Here is an 18,735-nt window from a genome sequence, read left to right on the forward strand (position 1 = left end):
TGAAAGCAGACATCCCCAGAGAGACTTCTGTGTTCTAAGTGGCCAAAACCACGTGCCACTAGCTTCACTGTGGCCTTCGGCTCTCAGCTGGGCGCTGACCCCATCGTCAGGGGTCTCACCAAGAGGGGCAGCTGGCCCTTGCAGGGGACAGTAATCCATGATCTGTGTACCTGACATCATCTTCACAGCCCTTTACACAACCGGGCAGACTGACCTGTCCTAAAAAAAACCCTTTTCAGCACAATTTTACTGTGGTAAGGGACTGTGCTGTCGAGTCGCACATCGAATCCATGGGAAGGCCAGTGCCCGTCCGGGCAGCGAGGGCCATGGCACAGCGGGGGGGGGGGCCTGCTGGGGGACACCTACCACGAAGGGGACATGCATTTGTTGGGCCTCGCGACATTGGCACCCAGAAGGCACCTGCCCCGGTGGGGACCAAAGGGGCCCTGCTGGCGCATCAAGGGCAATGGGGGTTTTCATCCTCTGGGTGGGTCATGAGTATCGCCTGGGACGATGTCCCCCACTCGCCCATACCCACCAGTGCCACTGGAATCCTCCAGAAGTCTGCACAACAAACGTCCCCTGGGCGGGGCGGGGGGTGACCCTCAAAGGGCCTCACATCCCCTTCACTGTCTTCTAAAGACAACCGGTCCGGGGGCGCCTGGGGGGCTCAGCGGTGGAGCGTCTGCCTTGGGCCTAGGATGTGACCCCGGGGTCCCGGGATCGAGTCCCTGCAGGGAGCCTGCTTCTCCCTCTGCCTGTGTCTCTGCCTCTCTCTGTGTCTTTCAGGAATAATTTTTTTTTTAAAATCTTAAATATATATATATAAAATGCAGGGCAGCACTGGTGGCCCAGCAGTTTAGTGCCACCTGCGGCCCGGAGTGTGATCCTGGAGACCCGGGATCGAGTCCCACGTTGGGCTCCCTGCATGGAGCCTGCTTCTCCCTCTGCCTGTGTCTGCTTCTCTCTCTCTCTGTCATGAAAAAAACAAAAACAAAAACAAATATATATATATATATAAAAATGCTGATAGCGGGTAGCCAGGCTCTGCTCCCGGGCCCCACACCCCCGGTGACGATGAGATCACCCCCCAAAGCCACCCTGGAGCTCTGCGCACTAGTGAAGGGTGATTTTTTATGACCTAACTGCCCCCCGATCTCCACCCTTAGCCCTCGGTCCCTAGCACACACCTGTGTCTCGCCCCCTTGCACACCAATGCGGGTCAGGGCGTGAAGGTAGCCACGGTCCCTGCCGCCCGCCCGGCCTCCCAGCCTCCTGGAAACACCGCCTCGTCCCACGTGGGCCTGCACTTCACGCCTGGGCACCTTTCATGTTACGTCCGTTCATTTTCACACCACGATGTAGCGAATGATTGTGTCCCCTGGGGGGGCGGGGCCTCGGCCGCGGGGCTGACCCAGGGCCACCGTGCTGCTCACGTGAATCTGGAGCCCAAATGGGAACCTGGGTCCTCTGCAAGGTCACTCCCTTCCCAGCGCTCCCTGGGTTTTGTCCAGCCTCCGCCTGTCGGGGGCCTCTCCTCTCCGCCTCTGCTCGCGTCCCTCCCACGGAGGAAGGCACCGGGGCCCCTACTTTTTGACCCATTTGTAGTCACATCCTTCACCATATGGCTTTGCGTTTCCTCCCAGCAGCAGGTGGAGTCCGTTTCTCAGCTCTGGACCTGGGGTTCAGGAGAAGGAAGTGACAATGTCAGCCTGTCCCTTCTCACGTCGGGCCTCAGGAAGCCGCGGTGCGCCCACCTGCTCTTCCCCGCCTTCACCCGGCCCAAGGAGCGGGGCCACAGCCACCAGCCCTCCTGGCATGGGGCGGCCCCCCACCCCCAGCCGACCCGCAGACGAATGAGAGAAAAATACCAACTTATTGGACTTATTGCATGTGGAAGGATTTGTCACGCAGCAGTTGCTGACTGATACATTCCTGCAACCAAGGGTTTCTCTTTTTATTTTTCTTAAAGATTTTTATTTATTTAGTCATGAGAGACAGAGAGAGAGAGAGGCAGAGACACAGGCAGAGGGAGAAGCAGGCTCCATGCAGGGAGCCTGATGCGGGACTCGATCCCAGGACCCTGGGGTCATGCCCTGGGCGGAAGGCAGATGCTAAACTGCTGAGCCACCCAGGGATCCCCCAAAGGCTTCCCTTTACCCACTTTTTCTTTCCCCCATTCCTCCGGAGCCTGAGCCAGCTGTCTCAACGTCTTCATGTTCACCGGCTACCTTGTGCGGCGCCCGCCCTGTGGGAAGGCCCCAGCGCCTCCCCGCCAAGCACCCTTGGTCCCCGCAGCCCTTCCCAGCACCTGCGTTGGCGCTCGTGGCACGTCCCCGTTCCTGGTGCCTCCCGCCCCCAGGGCCTCCCTCTCTGCCCTCTTTGCCGCCCGCGTGGCTTCCTCCCCCGGGCACCCAGGCCTCTCCTGCGATGTCGAGGACCCACAGGGGGGTGACAGCTGTCCGCAGCCCCGCGGCTCTTGGGTGTGCGGGGCGGTTCCCCGGGGTGTGCAGACGGCGCCCCGCAGGCCGTGATCGCAGGCCCAGGGCCAGAGGGCCCCGCACGGGGAGGGCTCCGCGCCCAGGACTCCAGGCCAGCGGCGATGCAGCCAGACTCGGCGGCGGTCGCGGGGTCAGGGTCACGGACGCCCCTGCTTGAGCACCTGTGCTTCCGCCTGCAGAGGGAGTTTCGCGTTTTCCCCGGAGCCTAGGACTTCATACTCATCCCCAAATGGTCGTTCCACCGAGCCCGTTGCCGCCACCTGTCACAGCCTTGGCGACCTCGTCACACCTCCCCAGCTGGGCGTCCTCCCCGGGCTGGAGCCCCTCCAGTCTCTGGGGGCGCAGGGCGCGGCTGTGCCACCCCAGGCATACTGGGGGCACTGGGGAGAAGGGCAGCTGCGCCCCGGAAAGCGGTGCCGAGGCCAGCGTCCTGGGGCAGCCCCGGGCTCAGCGGGGGCCAGCGCCCCCGGGGACGGGTGCCGAGGCCAGCGTCCTGGGGCAGCCCCGGGGCCGAGCGGGGGTCAGCGCCCCCGGGGACGGGTGCCGAGGCCAGCGTCCTGGGGCAGCCCCGGGCTCAGCGAGGGCCAGCGCCCCCGGGGACGGGTGCCGAGGCCAGGGTCCTGGGGCAGCCCCAGGCTCAGCGAGGGCCAGCGCCCCGGGGACGGGTGCCGAGGCCAGGGTCCTGGGGCAGCTCCGGGCTCATTGGGGGCCAGCGCCCCCGGGGACGGGTGCCGAGGCCAGCGTCCTGGGGCAGCCCCGGGCTCAGCGAGGGCCAGCGCCCCCGGGGACGGGTGCCGAGGCCAGCGTCCTGGGGCAGCCCCGGGCTCAGCGGGGGCCAGCGCCCCCGGCCTCCGGGTCCACGGCGGCTGTCCCCGGCTGCTGTCCCGGCCGACCCTCAGGGCCGCCAGTGGTTCAGCGCACGTCGGGGAAGGCGTCAGCGGGTGGCCGAGGCCGTGTTCGTCGCTCCTGCCCTCCGCCGCCCGCTGCACATCAGGGTCCGCAAGTCTCAGGACGTGCCTCGTCCGGCCCCGAGGCCCCGGAGCCCCTGGCTCGCCGCAGGGACCCGCCTGCAAGCAACGGCGCGAGGGCGCCCGCGGAGGGGCCGCAAGTTTCCTGCGGCTCCGGCTCCGGGACCTTATTTTGCGGGTTGGGTCGTGGCGCAGCCCCGGGGGGGGGGGGGGGGTGACCCCGGCGGAGGGACACGCGGCCGCCCCGGGAGGGGGAAACAGCGCAGGGCAGGGCCGGGGCTGGCGCAGGGCGGGTGCCCCCCCCCCAAGGCTGAAAAGCAGGTCCGCGGGGAGGGAGCCCCCGCCCCCGCCCCCACCCCGGGAATGCAAGAGGGAAAGATGCAAAAAATCCTAATTTCCTCTCATTCGAGGAGACTACAATGTTTTTCACATTTAAAAAAAAAAAAAAAAAAAAAAACTGTAGCGACTTTCCAGTTGCAGGTTCTGCTGGTTCCAGCGGCCTCTCGGGGAGCCCCGGTGAGCTCCCACACGGGCTCCGGCTCCGAGCTTTCGGGGCCTCTTCTGCCGCCCTCTGGTCCCCGAGCATCACGCCCTCACCCCGACCCCGGGGGCCCAGGCCGCAGGGGGGGGCAGGGAGGACCCCCCCCCGGGCTCCCACCCCGAGGTCGGGGGCGCAGGAGGAGCGCAGTTGGCGCCAGGCCCCCGTGGGTCTGCACCCCCAGGTCTAGTCCACGCTGCCCGGGGGGTGGAACCGCTCGGAGCCTCAGTTTCCTCGAATGCGAAGTGGGGGTGCCCCTGGGCGCTGGGCGCCCGCGTGTGGGTGTCCACCTGCAGAGGAAGGACACTGAGCACCCAGCTGCGGCACCTCCTGGGCGAGCCTGTATTGAAACGTGTGTTTTGCGATCCCGTAATAACCGGGATCTTCTCAAATTTCCATTCTCACAATATTTACGGTGAGTCTTGTGCAAACGTATTTTGACGTCGTCGTCTTGCTCCCCCAACCCCCCTCTCGCGTTAATAATTCACACATTTGTATCACGCAAACCCCCAGCTACCTCGTGGACTGCCTCTTAGGCTTCTGGAGTTTTCTGTCTTGAAGGGCACAGAGCTGGAGTAAGGGCCTGTCCCCAAAGAACTAGTTGAGGCTGGGGCGGAAACGAAATGTTTTATTTATCAAAAAAATAAAAGAACTGTGACAAGGCCTTGCTTTCCAGATGGAAACACGTGTCCTACGATGTTGGGAAAGTGTCAGCAACCAACGGCCACTGAGCCTTCTCGCTCTTTTTTTTTTTTTTAATATTTACAGCAATCAAAGCAGCAGAACCAGGAAAGCCCGATTCTGAACGACTCTGGGCTGTCGGAATATCAGGAAACGACCCGACTCCGGGGCCCGAGGGCTGCAGGCAGCTCTCCCGAGGGCCCGGCGTGGAGGGAGCGGCCTCGGGTAAGAGTGAGAAGGCCCGGCTGGGACCCCACCCCTCCCGTTACACACCTGCCGTCTGCTCACACCCACCGTGCCCTCCTGTCGGCCCTGCTGCCCCACGCCAGCGTCCCATCGCGCCGGTGGGGAAGGCAGGTTGGTCCCTCTGCCGCCGTCGAAGCCGACCAAGTGGCTGCTAATTACATTAGGCCGCAGACCGGGCTTTGGGTCACATGAGAACTCTTGCCCACGTTCAATCACCGGCCGCCGTCGGTGTACGGGCTGTGCTGGGGGCCACGGGGCAGGGGGGGCTCCTGGGGGGGCTCCTCTGGGGAAGGCAGTGACGGCCAGAGAGCTCGGGCAGGGGCATGGGGGCAGGGGCAAGGGAGCAGGGGCCAGGGCTAGGAGGCAGGGGCAGGGGCAGGAGGTAGGGCCAGAGCTAGGAGGCAGGGGGCAGGGGCAGGGGGTAGGGCCAGGGCTAGGAGGCAGGGGCAGGGAAGCAGGAGCCAGGGCCAGGGCTAGGATGCAGGGGACAGGGGGTCAGAGCCAGGGCTAGGAGGCAGGGGGTCAGGGCTAGGGCTAGGAGGCAGGGGGCAGGGGCAGGGGGGCAGGGGCAGGGAGCCAGGGGCAGGGCCAGGCCTAGGAGGCAGGGGGCAGGGGCCAGGGGCAGGGCCAGGGCTAGGAGGCAGGGGGCAGGGACCAGGGGCAGGGCCAGGGCTAGGAGGCAGGGGGGCAGGCCAGGGCTAGGAGGCAGGGGGCCAGGGGCAGGGGGTAGGGTCAGGGCTAGGTGGCAGGGGGCAGGGGCAGGGGGCCAGGGGCAGGGGATAAGGCCAGGGCTAGGAGGCAGAGGGCAGGGGGCTAGGGGGGCAGGGGCAGGGGACAAGGGGAGCAGGGCCAAGGCTAGGAGGCAGGGGGCAGGGAGGCAGGGGGCCTGGCTAGGGGTCAGGGGGGAGGGGGGCAGGGGCAGAGGGCAGGCAGGGGGCAGGGACCGGGGGCCACCCCATGGGAGCCCGGGTCGCACCCCTGGGTGGAGTGGCCGGCCAGCCATCCGCACACCGGGTCGGGCGGGCTCTGCTGGGAGGCGGCCGCGCTGCCACTGTTGCCCCGGGTGGCCCTGGCCGTGTCCACGCAGCCGCGGGGAGCACCGGTCAAGGGCTGCTCCTCTTCAGGTCGCGGATCTGCCGCATCAGGTAGTTCTTCTCATCGCTGAACTGCTCGTCGTCCGTCCTCTCCTTCTGGAAGCTGCTCAGAAACTCGAGGAGTTTGGGCTGATTCTTGAGCAGAATCTCCACGATGGGCTGTGCTTTGTGAGGACTGGCCACGAACACCTGCGGGCCAAGGAACCCGCGTGAGGCAGGGCGCGGCCGGGGACCCGCTGGGGTCCCTGCCTCCGCGGGGAAAAATACACAGGGGTGTAGGGGCCCTATGAGGAGGGAAGGAAGGGCTGTGGAGGCTCAAAGGAGTGAAGGTAACATTAGATTCTGTGGGGTTATCATGTGACATGAGCTAGTCCGTGGATCAGAGTTTTCTATCTCCTTTTGAGTCCGTTTTGGTCTGTAAATTCCTAGGGACTTGCCCATTTCATTTACGTTACCTAATTTGTTAGAGTAGGCTACGATGACTCGTAGTATTCTCTTAATGATTTTTTTAAACATTTCTATAAGGGGATTGAATTGGGAATCAAAAGCCTCCCAACAAAGAGAGAAGCCCAGGACCAAATGAGTTCACTGGTAAGGTCTAAAAACTTTTAAAGAAGAATTAATAAGGGTCCATTTCAAATTCTTCCCAAAAAAATAAAAGAGAAAGGAACACTTCCTAATTGGCTCTATGAGGCTAGACTTACCCTGATCCCAAGGCTAGACAAAGACATTACGAGAAAACTGCAGACCAATATCCTTTATGAGTAAATATGTAAAAATCCTCCAGAAGATATAAGCAACCTGAGCTAGCATCATACCAAAAGGATTACCTGCCATCAACCAGTGGAATTTATTCTAGAAATACAATGGAAGTTCGACATAATAAAACCAATGTCATACACCACATGTATGGGATTGAACTGTGTCCCTTCAAAATATGAGTAAGTCCTAACGCTCAGTACTTATAAATGTGACCTTATTACAGATACGATCCAATCCAGGTGGGGTCATCCTGGATTAGGGAGGGTCCTAATCCAAGGACCTGTATCCTTATAAGAAGAAGAAAATTAGGACAAAGAGGCACATGGGGTTAAACAGAGGAAAAGGTCATGTAAAGATGAAGATAGATATTGCAATTATTCATTTAAAGCCAAGGAATGCCAAGGATTACTGGCAATCACCAGAAGCTAGAGGACAAGCATAGAACAGATTATCCCGGAGAACCTCTCCCAAAGGACCCTGCAGCGCTAGGCAAACCAATATACCACATTTTTAAAAGATTTATTTATTTGTTTATTTATGATAGAGAGGGAGAGAGAGAGAGAGAGAGAGAGAGGCAGAGACACAGGCAGAGGGAGAAGCAGGCTCCATGCCGGGAGCCCGACGCGGGACTTGATCCCGGGTCTCCAGGATCGTGTCCTGGGCCAAAGGCAGGCGCCAAACTGCCGAGCCACCCAGGGATCCCCAATATACCACATTTAAAAAAAAAGATTCTATTTATTTATTCATGAGAGACACACAGAAACCCAGGCAGAGGGAGAAGCAGGCTCCACACAGGGAGCCCTATGCGGGACTCGATCCCGAGACCCCGGAGTCACGCCCTGGGCCGAAGGCAGACGCTAAACCGCTGACCCAGCCAGGGATCCCAATATACCACATTAATAAAATGAGAAGAAGTCACAACATCACTGCAGTTGAAGCAGAAAGTATTTGGCAAGAGAATGAAGTTGGGCCCTACCTCACACTGAAAACGAAAATTAAATCAAAATCAATGAAAGACCTTGATACAAGAGTTCATAAGACTTTTTTTTTTTTTTTTAGCTCATAAGACTTTTAAGGGAAAAATCATGACCTTGGATTGGGCAGTGGTTTCTTAGCTCTGCCACCAAAAGCATGAGCAACAAAAGAGAAAAGGGATAAACTGAACCTCATCAAAATGTACGACTTTTGTGTATCAAAGGATAGTATCAAAGAGACTGAAAAGACGACACACAGCACCGGAGAGGATTATTGCAAATCTTATGTATGATCCATGTCTGGTATCCAGAATACATGAAGACTCTGTGCAATTTGACAACAAAAAAACAAGCCTTTTCTAAAAGGGGCAAAGGAATTGAACAGACGTTTCTCCAAAGAAGGTACATGAATAGGGCAGCCCTGGGTGGCTCAGCGGTTTAGTGCTGCCTTCAGCCCAGGGCGTGATCCCGGGGTCCCGGGATCGAGTCCCACGTCGGGCGCCCTGCGTGGAGCCTGCTTCTCCCTCTGCCTGTGTCTCTGCCTTTCTCTCTCTCTCTGTCTCTCTCATGAGTAAATAAAATCTTTAAAAAATATACACGAATGGCCAATAAGCACATGAACAGATAGATGCTCAGCATCATCAGATCACCAGTCATCGGGGAAATGTAAACCCAAACCACAATGGGGTGTCACTTCACGCGCACTAGGATGGCCACGATACAACAGATCTGAAAGCAGGTGTAGGTAAGGAAGGGGAGAGGCCGGACGGCCGCGGTGCTGGTGGGCAGGGGAGAGGCGCGGCCTCGGCGGCCAGCAGCTTGGCAGGAAGTACCGGGAGGTCACCAGCCAATGACCACGAGGCCGAAATTCCACTCCTAAGTGCGGATGGAGAGAATTAAAGAAACACCGTTCACATAACACTCGTACGCGAGGGTTCCTAGCCGCACGACTCACAACAGCCCCACGTCCATCCACGGGGAACAACGGGTGGCACATCCGTACGATGCACACACGGCAGCCACGCAACGGCAAGAGCGATCGTCCTACAACACGGACGAACCCCAAAACCATGCTGACGGGAGAAAGCAGACTCAGAGGGCCATGCGGAATCATCCTGCTTATAGGAAACGTCCGGAATAGGGAAGCCATCGAGAGCCGAAGCAGGGGAGGGAGGCCGAGGGCGAGGGGTCTGGGACAATGAGCAGCAACTGCCTGTTGGGTCCTTTTGGGGTGTGATGTTCCGGAACTCGGTAGCGCAGTCGGGCAGCACTGGAAATACGGCAGACGCCACCCAACTGTACACGTTCAGATGGTCACAGTGCTGAGGTTATGTGACGACGATCAAGTCGAACTGTCACTCACACATATTGGAACAAAGACCCTCGACTGGTTCACACCGTATGTAACACCTGTTCGCGGCAGCGTGTCCGAAAATCACACGCTGAAGCCACACGTGTGGCTCGCGTGGTTGCCGCTTGTTTACAAGGGACTTGCTGCCAAGTGTTAGGTAGAAATGGTCTGGCATTTTGTGGTTAACTACATAAATAACTCGTAACAGTCGTTCTAAAAAAGAAATTTAAATATTTTGGACAAACTAAGCTTCTCTGTTTCAATCCAAAATTAAGGTGAAATAGGGGCGCCTGGGCGGCTCAGGTGGTGAAGCGTCTGCCTTGGGCTCAGGTGGCGGCCCGGGGTCCTGGGATGGGGCCCCCGCCTCAGTTTGTAAACTGCTTCTCCCTCTCCCCGTGCGGCTCCCCCTGCTTGTGCTCTTGCTCTCTCTGTGTCAGACAAATAAATGACATCTTAAATATATATATATATATATATAAATGTGAAATGTAGAGGAATTTGTAGCCAGGCATCGCTGGATTAACGACACTGAATACACACACCGTACACCTAAAAAATGCCAAATTTGTTTTCAAGTTTGAAAATTTTCCCTATTTTGACTTTTTATGGCTCCTGAACGCTGCTGCCTGCATAGGTGGCTGCTGATTAGAGGCAGGTGATGCAATCGTGTGTGGCTCCCCCCGGCAGGGCCGGGACCCTGAAGGCCCCAGTGAGGGCTGGAGGTGAACCAGTACCATCAGGAACGCAGTTTGTTTTTTTAAATTTTTTAAAAGATTTATTCATTCATGAGAGACACACACAGAGAGAGAGAGAGAGAGAGAGAGAGAGAGAGGCAGAGACACAGGCAGAGGAAGAAGCAGGCTCTCTGTGGGGAGCCCAATGGGAGACTTGATCCCGGGACCCCAGGGTCACGCCCTGAGCTGAAGGCAGGTGCTCAACCGCTGAGCCACCCAGGGATCCCCAGGAACGCAGTTTAAAAAAATATTTTATTTATTTACTTGAGAGAGAGAGAGAGTATGGGGGGGGGGGAGCAGAGGGAGGAGAGGGAGACGCGGGCTCCCCACTGAGCAGGGAGCCCGATGCAGGACTCGATCCCAGGACCCGGGACCATGACCTGAGCCCAAGACAGACGCTCACCCCACGGAGCCCCCCAGGCGCCCCCGGGGAACCCACTTCTAAATCAGGGTACAGTGAGCCAAACCTTCGGAGTATTACGTGCTGAATAGGGAGTTTCTTGGTTCTCTGTCTGCTGGACCTATTTTCTTCTTAAATGCTACTCTCAGACCATCCCCAAGCAAGTTAAACGGAACTACCTGTGGCTTCTCTTTTTACAGTGCGGTCTTAACTGGCTGCGTCCCTTAATTTACACATATTTCAGAAATGTGATTTATGGAGTTCTCAAGCCCTCGTTAGAGAAGGGCAAATAGCATGACCACAACTCAAATATTTTTGACTCAGAAAACTAAGCATACTCTGCTCTCCGTTTTAGGCCTGAATGCTTTTCATGCAAAGTGTAAAAAAAAAAAAGTGTACTTCTTACACACACACACGCATTCGTTTCATTCAAATTCTATTTCGTCACGAAGGATTTGCACAGGAGAAGGCCTGGGAAGCTGAGCTTTCTGCTCTGCCGACGTCGCCGTCTGTGAGGTTGCTCTGTGCGTGGACCTGAAACCGCGGCTCCCGTTACAGTCACGTGCAAGTAACCCCAAGGAGCCTTCCTTCCACTGAAGTGTAAAACGAGGCCGTCTCAGTCTCAAGGCTCATCACCTCAAATAAATACAAACCTGAGCAATAAAATGTTTAGAATATTTTGACCCAATTCTTGCTAATATTGATCAGAGACAGTAACCTTTTCTTTCCTGTTTAAGAGAAAAAGGACCTCATCCCTGCATCCCCGGGCTGGCTGAGGACGATGAGCACCTTTGAGCCGTCCACGGGCTGGACAGGGCCCCGCCACATGTGCAGGGAGGAACAAAACAAAAAAAGAACCCTGGGAAGGAAGTGGGGATAGAGGAGGAGAGCAGCTTGGAAGTTCTGGAAGCTCTAAAAATCTCCAAAATCTCCAGAGATCCTCCTCCTCACTGTCACCACCCTTGTCATCAGTCTGATTATGAAACTGATACGTGTGGAAAACTAGGAAAATGGAGAAAAGAAGACACAAAAAAGTAAGAAAAGAATCTCTTAAATAGTTCGTCCACCCAAAGATAACTGATTATTTGGTGCATATCCCCTTTTTATGCATCTTTTTTCCTGTGCATACAGCCGTATGTAAATATAGTCTGCACAAAACTGGGCTTGCAATCTGTATGTGGTGGTTTGTAAACTGCTTTTCTGCTTAATGTTTTTTTTATTTTTTAAATAAAAAGAGAGACAGAGAGAGGGAGCACAAGCAGGGAGGAGGGGCGGAGGGGGAGGGAGAAGCAGGCTCCCTGCTGAGCGGGGATCCCCGAGACGTGGGGCTCGATCCCATGACCCCGGGGGTCATGACCTGGGCCCGAAGGCAGATGCTTAACCGACCGAGCCACCCCAGGCACCCCGTTTAATGTTTTTAATATTTACAGCTTCTTATGTTAAGTGAGCCAACCACCATTTAAAGTATAGTCAGGGCTACAGACAACGGCTTTGGCAATCTGGAATCCAAGTCTTTGGGATCTACAAATTGCACATAACTGTGCAAATTACGTAGGAAACGACATGTTTATTCCAAAATGACATGGAAAAGCCACTTTTAAAAATATTCCAAAATGACATGGAAAAGCCACTTTTAAAAATTCCTTATCCTGGGGGATCCCTGGGTGGCGCAGCGGTTTGGCGCCTGCCTTTGGCCCAGGGCGCGATCCTGGAGACCCGGGATCGAGTCCCACGTCGGGCTCCCGGTGCATGGAGCCTGCTTCTCCCTCTGCCTGTGTCTCTGCCTCTCTCTCTCTCTCTCTCTCTGTGACTGTCATAAATAAAAAAAATAAAAATAAAAAAAATAAAAAAAAAATAAAAATAAAAATTCCTTATCCTAATAGCATTCACACTTCCTATTATAAATATTACCAGTCTCCACTTTTCTTACATTCTACTGCAACCATGTACTTTAAAGTAGCTGAAAATATTATCAATACTCGGCACCAGGATTATCGAACTGAGTAATACAGTTATTAGATATTTTTGGGTGATGTTGCTAACGTTGGTCGCAAGTGCCCATTGCAAACCTTTCTATAAACAAACACAGAATTGGTTATTTTATGAATTTTTAAAGAAAGTATTTTAAAAGGTAGAAAAGAGAGGGGAAGCCCTATTTACAGCCTCTCCCCTTTTCTCCTCTGCCACCCCATGAAATAAGCAAAACGAGCGCAATGTGTTCAAACGAAGGCAGGATACAGATAAGCGTTCTGCACCGAGGTAGCTGATGAAGCATTAAGTTGGTGTAAACGCCTTCTGGCTGTACTGTTAACACTTTTAGAAGAATTATTAATATCACGTCAGCTTATAGCTGATTCCCGAATTCACCTGGCCCCACTGTTCTCTCCATCAGCAGACGTAGGTTTGGTACGTCGAGACCAGAGAGGCTGGCCTGCTAAAAAAAAACCGAGTCCCTAAGGAAGTGGGTAATTGATGGTTAGGCTTTCACCAGATTAATCCGTAATTCTGCATTGTTTTCAGTAAGGCCACAAGAAACGGGTATTTCTTGGGTACTTTTTTTTTAGGTGAATTGTCAAACCGGCTGTTGTATTTCGGAACAAGTGAGGGTGGAGCTTCTTGGTTTCGTGGAAATGGCAATTGCAGCCAACTGCTAGGATCTGAGTGACGGAGCTGTACACTCAGGAGCATTTTTGTCACCAGGCCATTGCCTGAGTTCCCGCAGTTCTAAGAAGTGGGTCAGAAGGTAGAGACGACCCCTGTCCCCGACATGGTTTCGTGGGAAACGGCATCATGGTCCTTTGCTATTAAGGCAGTAACCAGGGAAAGGAAAGGGAGCTCGGCTCAGAGCTGATACCTACGTTCAACTTGGGCCCACCCCTGGGCAAGCAGAGAGGGTCGCAAAGGTCTCCGGAACCGAGCTGGTATCTTAGAACTAGACTTTGACTTAGATTCGACTTTGACGCTTGCATTTTACAAGCGAGGAAACGGATCCAGGTGGCGCTGCCCAAAGCCACTGGTGGCAACTAAGCCAGAACCAACACCCGGGTCTCCTGACTTCGTCCAGCGCTTTCCCACCACAACCTCCCGCTTGTCCGCAGCAGAAAAACACGTGAAATGGTATCTCCTTCAATTCCTTGAACTTACCAGCAAGCTAATGACAATAATCTGGCAAAGGCATTTTGAGCAGTGTGTTCCACATTTTCTGCACCTCCTAGAAGGTGCTTTGGGGAGGAGCTATTAATACAGAACTGTGAGGAAAAAAAAAATAAAAACCTCTAGGACTCAGCTGTTCCTTCTTCTAAATAACAAAATGGTGTATTAGGCAAGTGAACGATTCGGTTCATACTTCAGCGGCAGAACATAGTTAGGGTACAGGGTGGGCCCCGTTCATACACGTACAGTAAACAAGAGGTCGGCTGTGTTTATATGCGCCTACTCTGGCCAATGATGGGATGGTCCAGATTCCAAGGACGGAAGCAGGTTATTTCTATTTGGCCACCCACTGAATACTTCCATAATACTGCGCTTTTGAGCAACATTCTGTGAAGCTTGTCCTCATCTCGGATGATACATTAAGATCCCGTGGGAGCTGAGGACATGGCTCATGCCACCTACGATGTCGGCAGTCAGGGGGGTCTTGGGAGCGTCTATCGTTCGTACTGTGTGGGCATCTTCTAGTGCTACAGCCGTTGATTTGCGCTTCTTGGTATTTGCGTTTAATATTTTTTATGGAATAATTCTAACATGGAGCAGAGTACAGCAGTAACGTATCGGGCTCATGTTCCCACTGTGCGCGCTACCAAAATCTAAAATTTCTGAATTGCCTTCAGATTCTTTGATAAAATACAAATACATATATACAATATATATAATTGGAAGCTGTTGGTCACCTCTTCATGATATCATCCTCCCCCCTACCTATCCCCGCTGAGGTGACTGCTCTCCTGAATTTGGTATTTGTCACCCCCATACAGGTTTTTAGACTATTAACTGCACCAGTCTGAATCCATGTAAGTGCTGTTGTGCATGTTTTCGACCTTTCAATCAGTAACATCCTTTTAACATTTGTTTATTCCACTCCAGGTCTGGGATTTACCCATACGGATGTGAATATAACTCAATGAATTTTAATCCATTACTTTGTGCTACTGTATGGATACATCTTTCCCCATCTCCGATTGATGCCCATTTGTGTGTTTTTCTCATTTTGTACCATTCTAAGCAATGTTGTGATAAACATTTTTGTACACGGTTCCTTATGCACGTGTGCAAGAGTGTGTCTAAAAAACTGCTGAGGGGGTGGGGTGCCTAGGTGGGTCAGTCGGTTAAGTAGCCGACTCCCCATCTCCGCTCAGGTCTTAGTCTCAGGGTCGTGAGTTCGAGCCCCGTGTTGGGCTACCCGCTGGGTGTGGAGCCTACTTAAAAAAAGATTGCTAAAAAAATAAATAAATAAAGATTGCTGAAAGATGAGATTTCAGGATTGAAGAATATGCATGCGTTCGGTTCTTTGACTAAATTGCTCTTCAAAGTGGTTGTACAGCTTCTATTGCCCTTCAACCTTACCAATATCTGATTTGTAAGACTTAAATATTTTACCATTCTGAAGAATGTGGAACGATACTGCATCGATATTTCAATGGCCATTTCCAGTGTTACTTAGTAAGATGATCGCCTTCACCTATTTATTGACCAATCGGGTTCTCTCGTCTGGAATTCTTCAACTTGCATCCTTTGCCCATTTTTCTGTTGAATTCTTTCTCTAAGTGACTTGTCATTGTATGTTATCACATTCTATCCTGCCTTTTCACTTTGCTTATTCTGTCTTTTTGAACAGAAGTTCTAAATTTGGATGTCGTTGGGACGCCTGGGTGGCTCAGCGGTTGAGTGTCTGCTTTCCGCCCAGGCCGTGACCTTGGGGTCCTGGGATCGAGTCCCGTGTCGAGCTCCCCGCAGGGAGCCTGCTTCTCCCTCTGCCTGTGTCTCTGCCTCTCTCTGTGTGTCTCTCATGAATAAATAAATACAATCTTAAAAAAATTTTTTTGATGTAGTTAACTAGACACTTCCTATTATGTCTTGTGATTCTATTTTTTTTAAGATTTTATTTATTTATTCATAGACACAGAGAGAGAGAGAGAGGCAGAGACACAGGCAGAGGGAGAAGCAGGCTCCATGCAGGGAGCCCAACGTGGGACTCGATCCCGGGTCTCCAGGATCACATCCCAGGCTGCAGGCGGCGCCAAACCGCTGCGCCACCGGGGCTGCCCTCTACTTTCTTTTTAAAGGAATTCTTCCTTCCTCAATATCACAAAGACGGCTCTCATTGTCTCTTCTAACATTAAAAGATGTCTTCATTTACTATAAATCCATTAGTCTAAATATCTGGTAGAGTGGATTCCCCTACGTTGCTCTTTTTCAAAATTGCCACAGCCATTGTTTTACCACATAAATTTTAGATTCAGCTTGTCAAGTTCCAGAAGTCCTGTTGGGATTTTGAACATAACCTGAACGGAATTTATAAATTAATTTGGTAACTGAATTGCTCTAGTGGCTTTTTGGACAATTTTAAAGATCTGGTGGCTGAAAGATGGACTAAAAAAAAAATTTTTTTTTTTTTACCTCTCAAAGAAACGATACCTTATAAACTGCCATGTCTCTCCCATTTACAGACTTATAAATTCCATCAGTGAATATATATTATAAAGACCCAAAAAAGCCTGGAGCTCTCCTGACTCTTAATTCTGCTCCAGATATCTATCCTAAGAAAATAATCCTAAACGTGGGGGGCGGGGGGATCCTAGCTGGATATAGAAAATGCTCATTGCAGCATTTCTCCCAGTAGGAAAAAATGGAAATAACCTAAATATAAAAAACAGAGGCATGATTAAGTAAACCAGAGTAAACAAACCCAATGATGGACTATGCCAATAAAACTCGTGGCTCTAAGACTCAGAGAACAACAATGAATTAGTGTTCACTTCTGGAAAAGCATTAAGTGATAAAATTAGGATATCAATTTTGCATACCATGTGATTACAGCTGCAGGAAAAAACCTTCAAATAATCTGCATAGGAAAATAAGACCTACTAAAATCTTTACAACGGTTTGGTTAGAAACAGGGATTGCAGATGACGGATTTCTCCTGCCAACTAGTTTGCATCTGTTGCGAAATGCATTTAAAAAAATATTTCTAAACAAGTAATGCAAGTGAGTGGTACCCCAGAATTTCTTCAGGGCTTCATTTAAGGCTCAAAGAAAACACGTAGGGCCGGGAGCAAAGCGTTCAAATTCCGACACTCGGGATTTGGATTCTGGCTCTGTCGGCTGATTATTTTAGTGACTTTTGGGAAACAGTATCCACCTATTTTCTCAGTGGAAAAAATGAAAACATTTAGAGATAGGGATTAGAAACAAATGGGCATTCATTCTAGAATGACTCTAGAATTTCATCCAAGTCATGCAAAAAATGGAAAGACTGCCTATTTCATTCTCTCTCTCGAGTATAAAGGAGGGGGAACAGCAGGGAGAGTTTGCCATTTGAAAGTGAGAAATGCCCGCGTTACTTCTGTCGCACTTTACCTTAAAGACATGGAAGGCTTCGAACTGAATGTTGGGGCTTTTGTCTCGAAGGAGGTTCATCATCAGTTTGAGGTTCTCTGGCTTGCTGATGTACTTTGTCATGATGGCAAAGTTGTGTCGGTCCAGGATCAGTTCACCCAGCAGCTACAAAACAGAAACAAAGACAAAAACCCACAAAATTAAAGCAATACAATCTGCCTGGGAGTCATCGGATTCAAAATATATCACACTTCTTCCTGAAGAACAAAGTCTTAAGTGCGGTCAGGAATATTGGTTTAAAAAAAGAAATTGAGAGTCCCTAAAGTGCATCTTACATTTAGCACAGGCATGAAAGGAGTAGTTGTTATTAAGTTATTTCAAGCTTTTCACACAGTTTGGCTCAAGTCGGTGATTAATGCATTTCTGAATCTTTTTTTTTTTTTTTAAGCCAGTCATTGCTGCAGCTTAAAAAAGCTCTCTCTGTAGCTGTCATCTAGAGCCAGCCAGAAGCGAGTTCATTATTTTCACTGCTCACTTTAATCTTGCTTCCTGGTACTGCATTGCCTCTTAGGCCTTATGGTGGAATAAGAATAACGAAACTGACTCTACAGTTACACCTCCTTTCCCTGAATAAATGTGCTCTAGTAGCTTCCTGGGAAAATAGGTCATGCCAAGTGAGTCTTACCTTCCCTCTGACTTTTATTACAAAACCTGCTAGAGGGCTGGTTGGGGGGTGGGAGAAATCATTGGCTGAGTCCATACAAGGTTTAATATACACAGCAAGTTTTTAAGCAAAAGTAAAACAAAACGTTTTTTGATGACAAACTAATAGCTCCCCGCAAATGCACAATTATTCCATATTACGAACTGAATGTGTAACATCCTGTGCCTCCCTAAAACCTACATGTTGAAACCCTAACCCCAAGTGTGATGGTACCAGGAGGTAGGACTTTCGGGAAGGTAGGATCACAGGAATGGGACAGGTGCTCTTCTCAAACAGACCCCAGAGGCTCTCTCACTGAGGGCACCTTGATCTTGGACTGCCCAGCCTCCAAAACTATGAGAAATGAATATTGCGGAAGCCACCCAGTCTGTGGTATTTTTGTCATAGCAGCCCAGACTGAGACACTTCAAAACAAAACAAAAATATCCCAAGGTGGGCAGCCCGGCTGGCCCAGCGGTTTAGCACCGCCTTCAGCCCAGGGCATGATTCTGGAGTCCTGGGATCGAGTCCCACGTTGGGCTCCCGCATGGAGCCTGCTTCTCCCTCTGTCTGTGTCTTTGCCTCTGTGTGTGTGTGTCTCATGAATAAATAAATAAAACCTTAAAAAAAACCTCAAGGTGTGGAGTGTCTGGGGGGCTCTGTCAGTTGAGCGTATGCCTTCAGCTCTGGTTGTGATCCCGGGGTCCCAGGATCGAGTCCCACATCGGGCTCCCTTCCTTCCCTGCTCAGCGGGGAGCCTCCTCCTCTCCCTCCCTCTGCCTCTCTCCCTCGCTTGTGCGCACTCCTCTCTCTCTCTCAAAATACATAAATAAAATCTTTTAAAAAAAGAAAATGCCCCAAGTGAGAATAGTTGACCCTCTAGCAGCACAGTTGACCATTCTCTACCTCGTGAACTTTTATTCTCACGTACTGGTAGCAATTCCTAAAACTCCAGCAGCCAGGCAGCTGAAATGTGCCCTCCGCATAGTTTTATATATGATCTACTTATTTTTGGATTCTCCTATCCACCGGGGTTTTTCTGGATGCTTCGGGATGGTAATCCACCGTACAGGTGGTTACAGAACTCCTGGGTGGGAGGGGAAGGCGGGAGAAAGCTGTCCATCACAACCCAGTCTAGCAGCAGAACCACCGGGGTGTGTACGCAACGGTGCAGGTGTGTGTGCCTGTGAGTGTGAGTGTGTGTCTGGCTGCCAGTAAACAAACCACC

At 52.1% G+C, this 18,735-nt stretch overlaps 2 protein-coding genes across 5 annotated transcripts in view; one reads left to right on the forward strand and one right to left on the reverse strand.

Annotated features, from left to right (window-relative positions):
* Nucleotides 1–2,730: 2,730 nt before the first annotated feature.
* Nucleotides 2,731–5,089, forward strand: LOC121476929 (collagen alpha-1(I) chain-like). The gene is made up of 2 exons (XM_041731070.1): nucleotides 2,731–3,652; nucleotides 4,776–5,089. Exons 1-2 carry the CDS (start codon nucleotides 2,731–2,733, stop codon nucleotides 5,087–5,089), a joined length of 1,236 nt encoding a protein of 411 aa, XP_041587004.1.
* Nucleotides 5,090–5,760: 671 nt separating this feature from the next.
* The window catches only part of CAB39L (calcium binding protein 39 like), a 109,852-nt gene continuing 96,877 nt past the window's right edge, over nucleotides 5,761–18,735 (reverse strand). For 3 of the 4 annotated variants that reach the window (XM_041731292.1, XM_041731291.1, XM_041731290.1), the window contains 2 exons: nucleotides 16,826–16,969; nucleotides 5,761–6,217 (listed from right to left, as the gene is read on the reverse strand). In XM_041731292.1, coding sequence (XP_041587226.1) covers nucleotides 6,038–6,217; nucleotides 16,826–16,969 — 324 coding nt within the window. In that variant the 3' untranslated portion in view covers nucleotides 5,761–6,037. Of the gene's footprint in view, nucleotides 6,218–10,201; nucleotides 10,843–16,825; nucleotides 16,970–18,735 lie in introns of those variants that run through there. The other variant, XM_041731293.1, reaches the window with a different exon arrangement.

Source organism: Vulpes lagopus, chromosome 16 (genome assembly GCF_018345385.1).
Source record: "Vulpes lagopus strain Blue_001 chromosome 16, ASM1834538v1, whole genome shotgun sequence".
NCBI lineage: Eukaryota > Metazoa > Chordata > Mammalia > Carnivora > Canidae > Vulpes > Vulpes lagopus.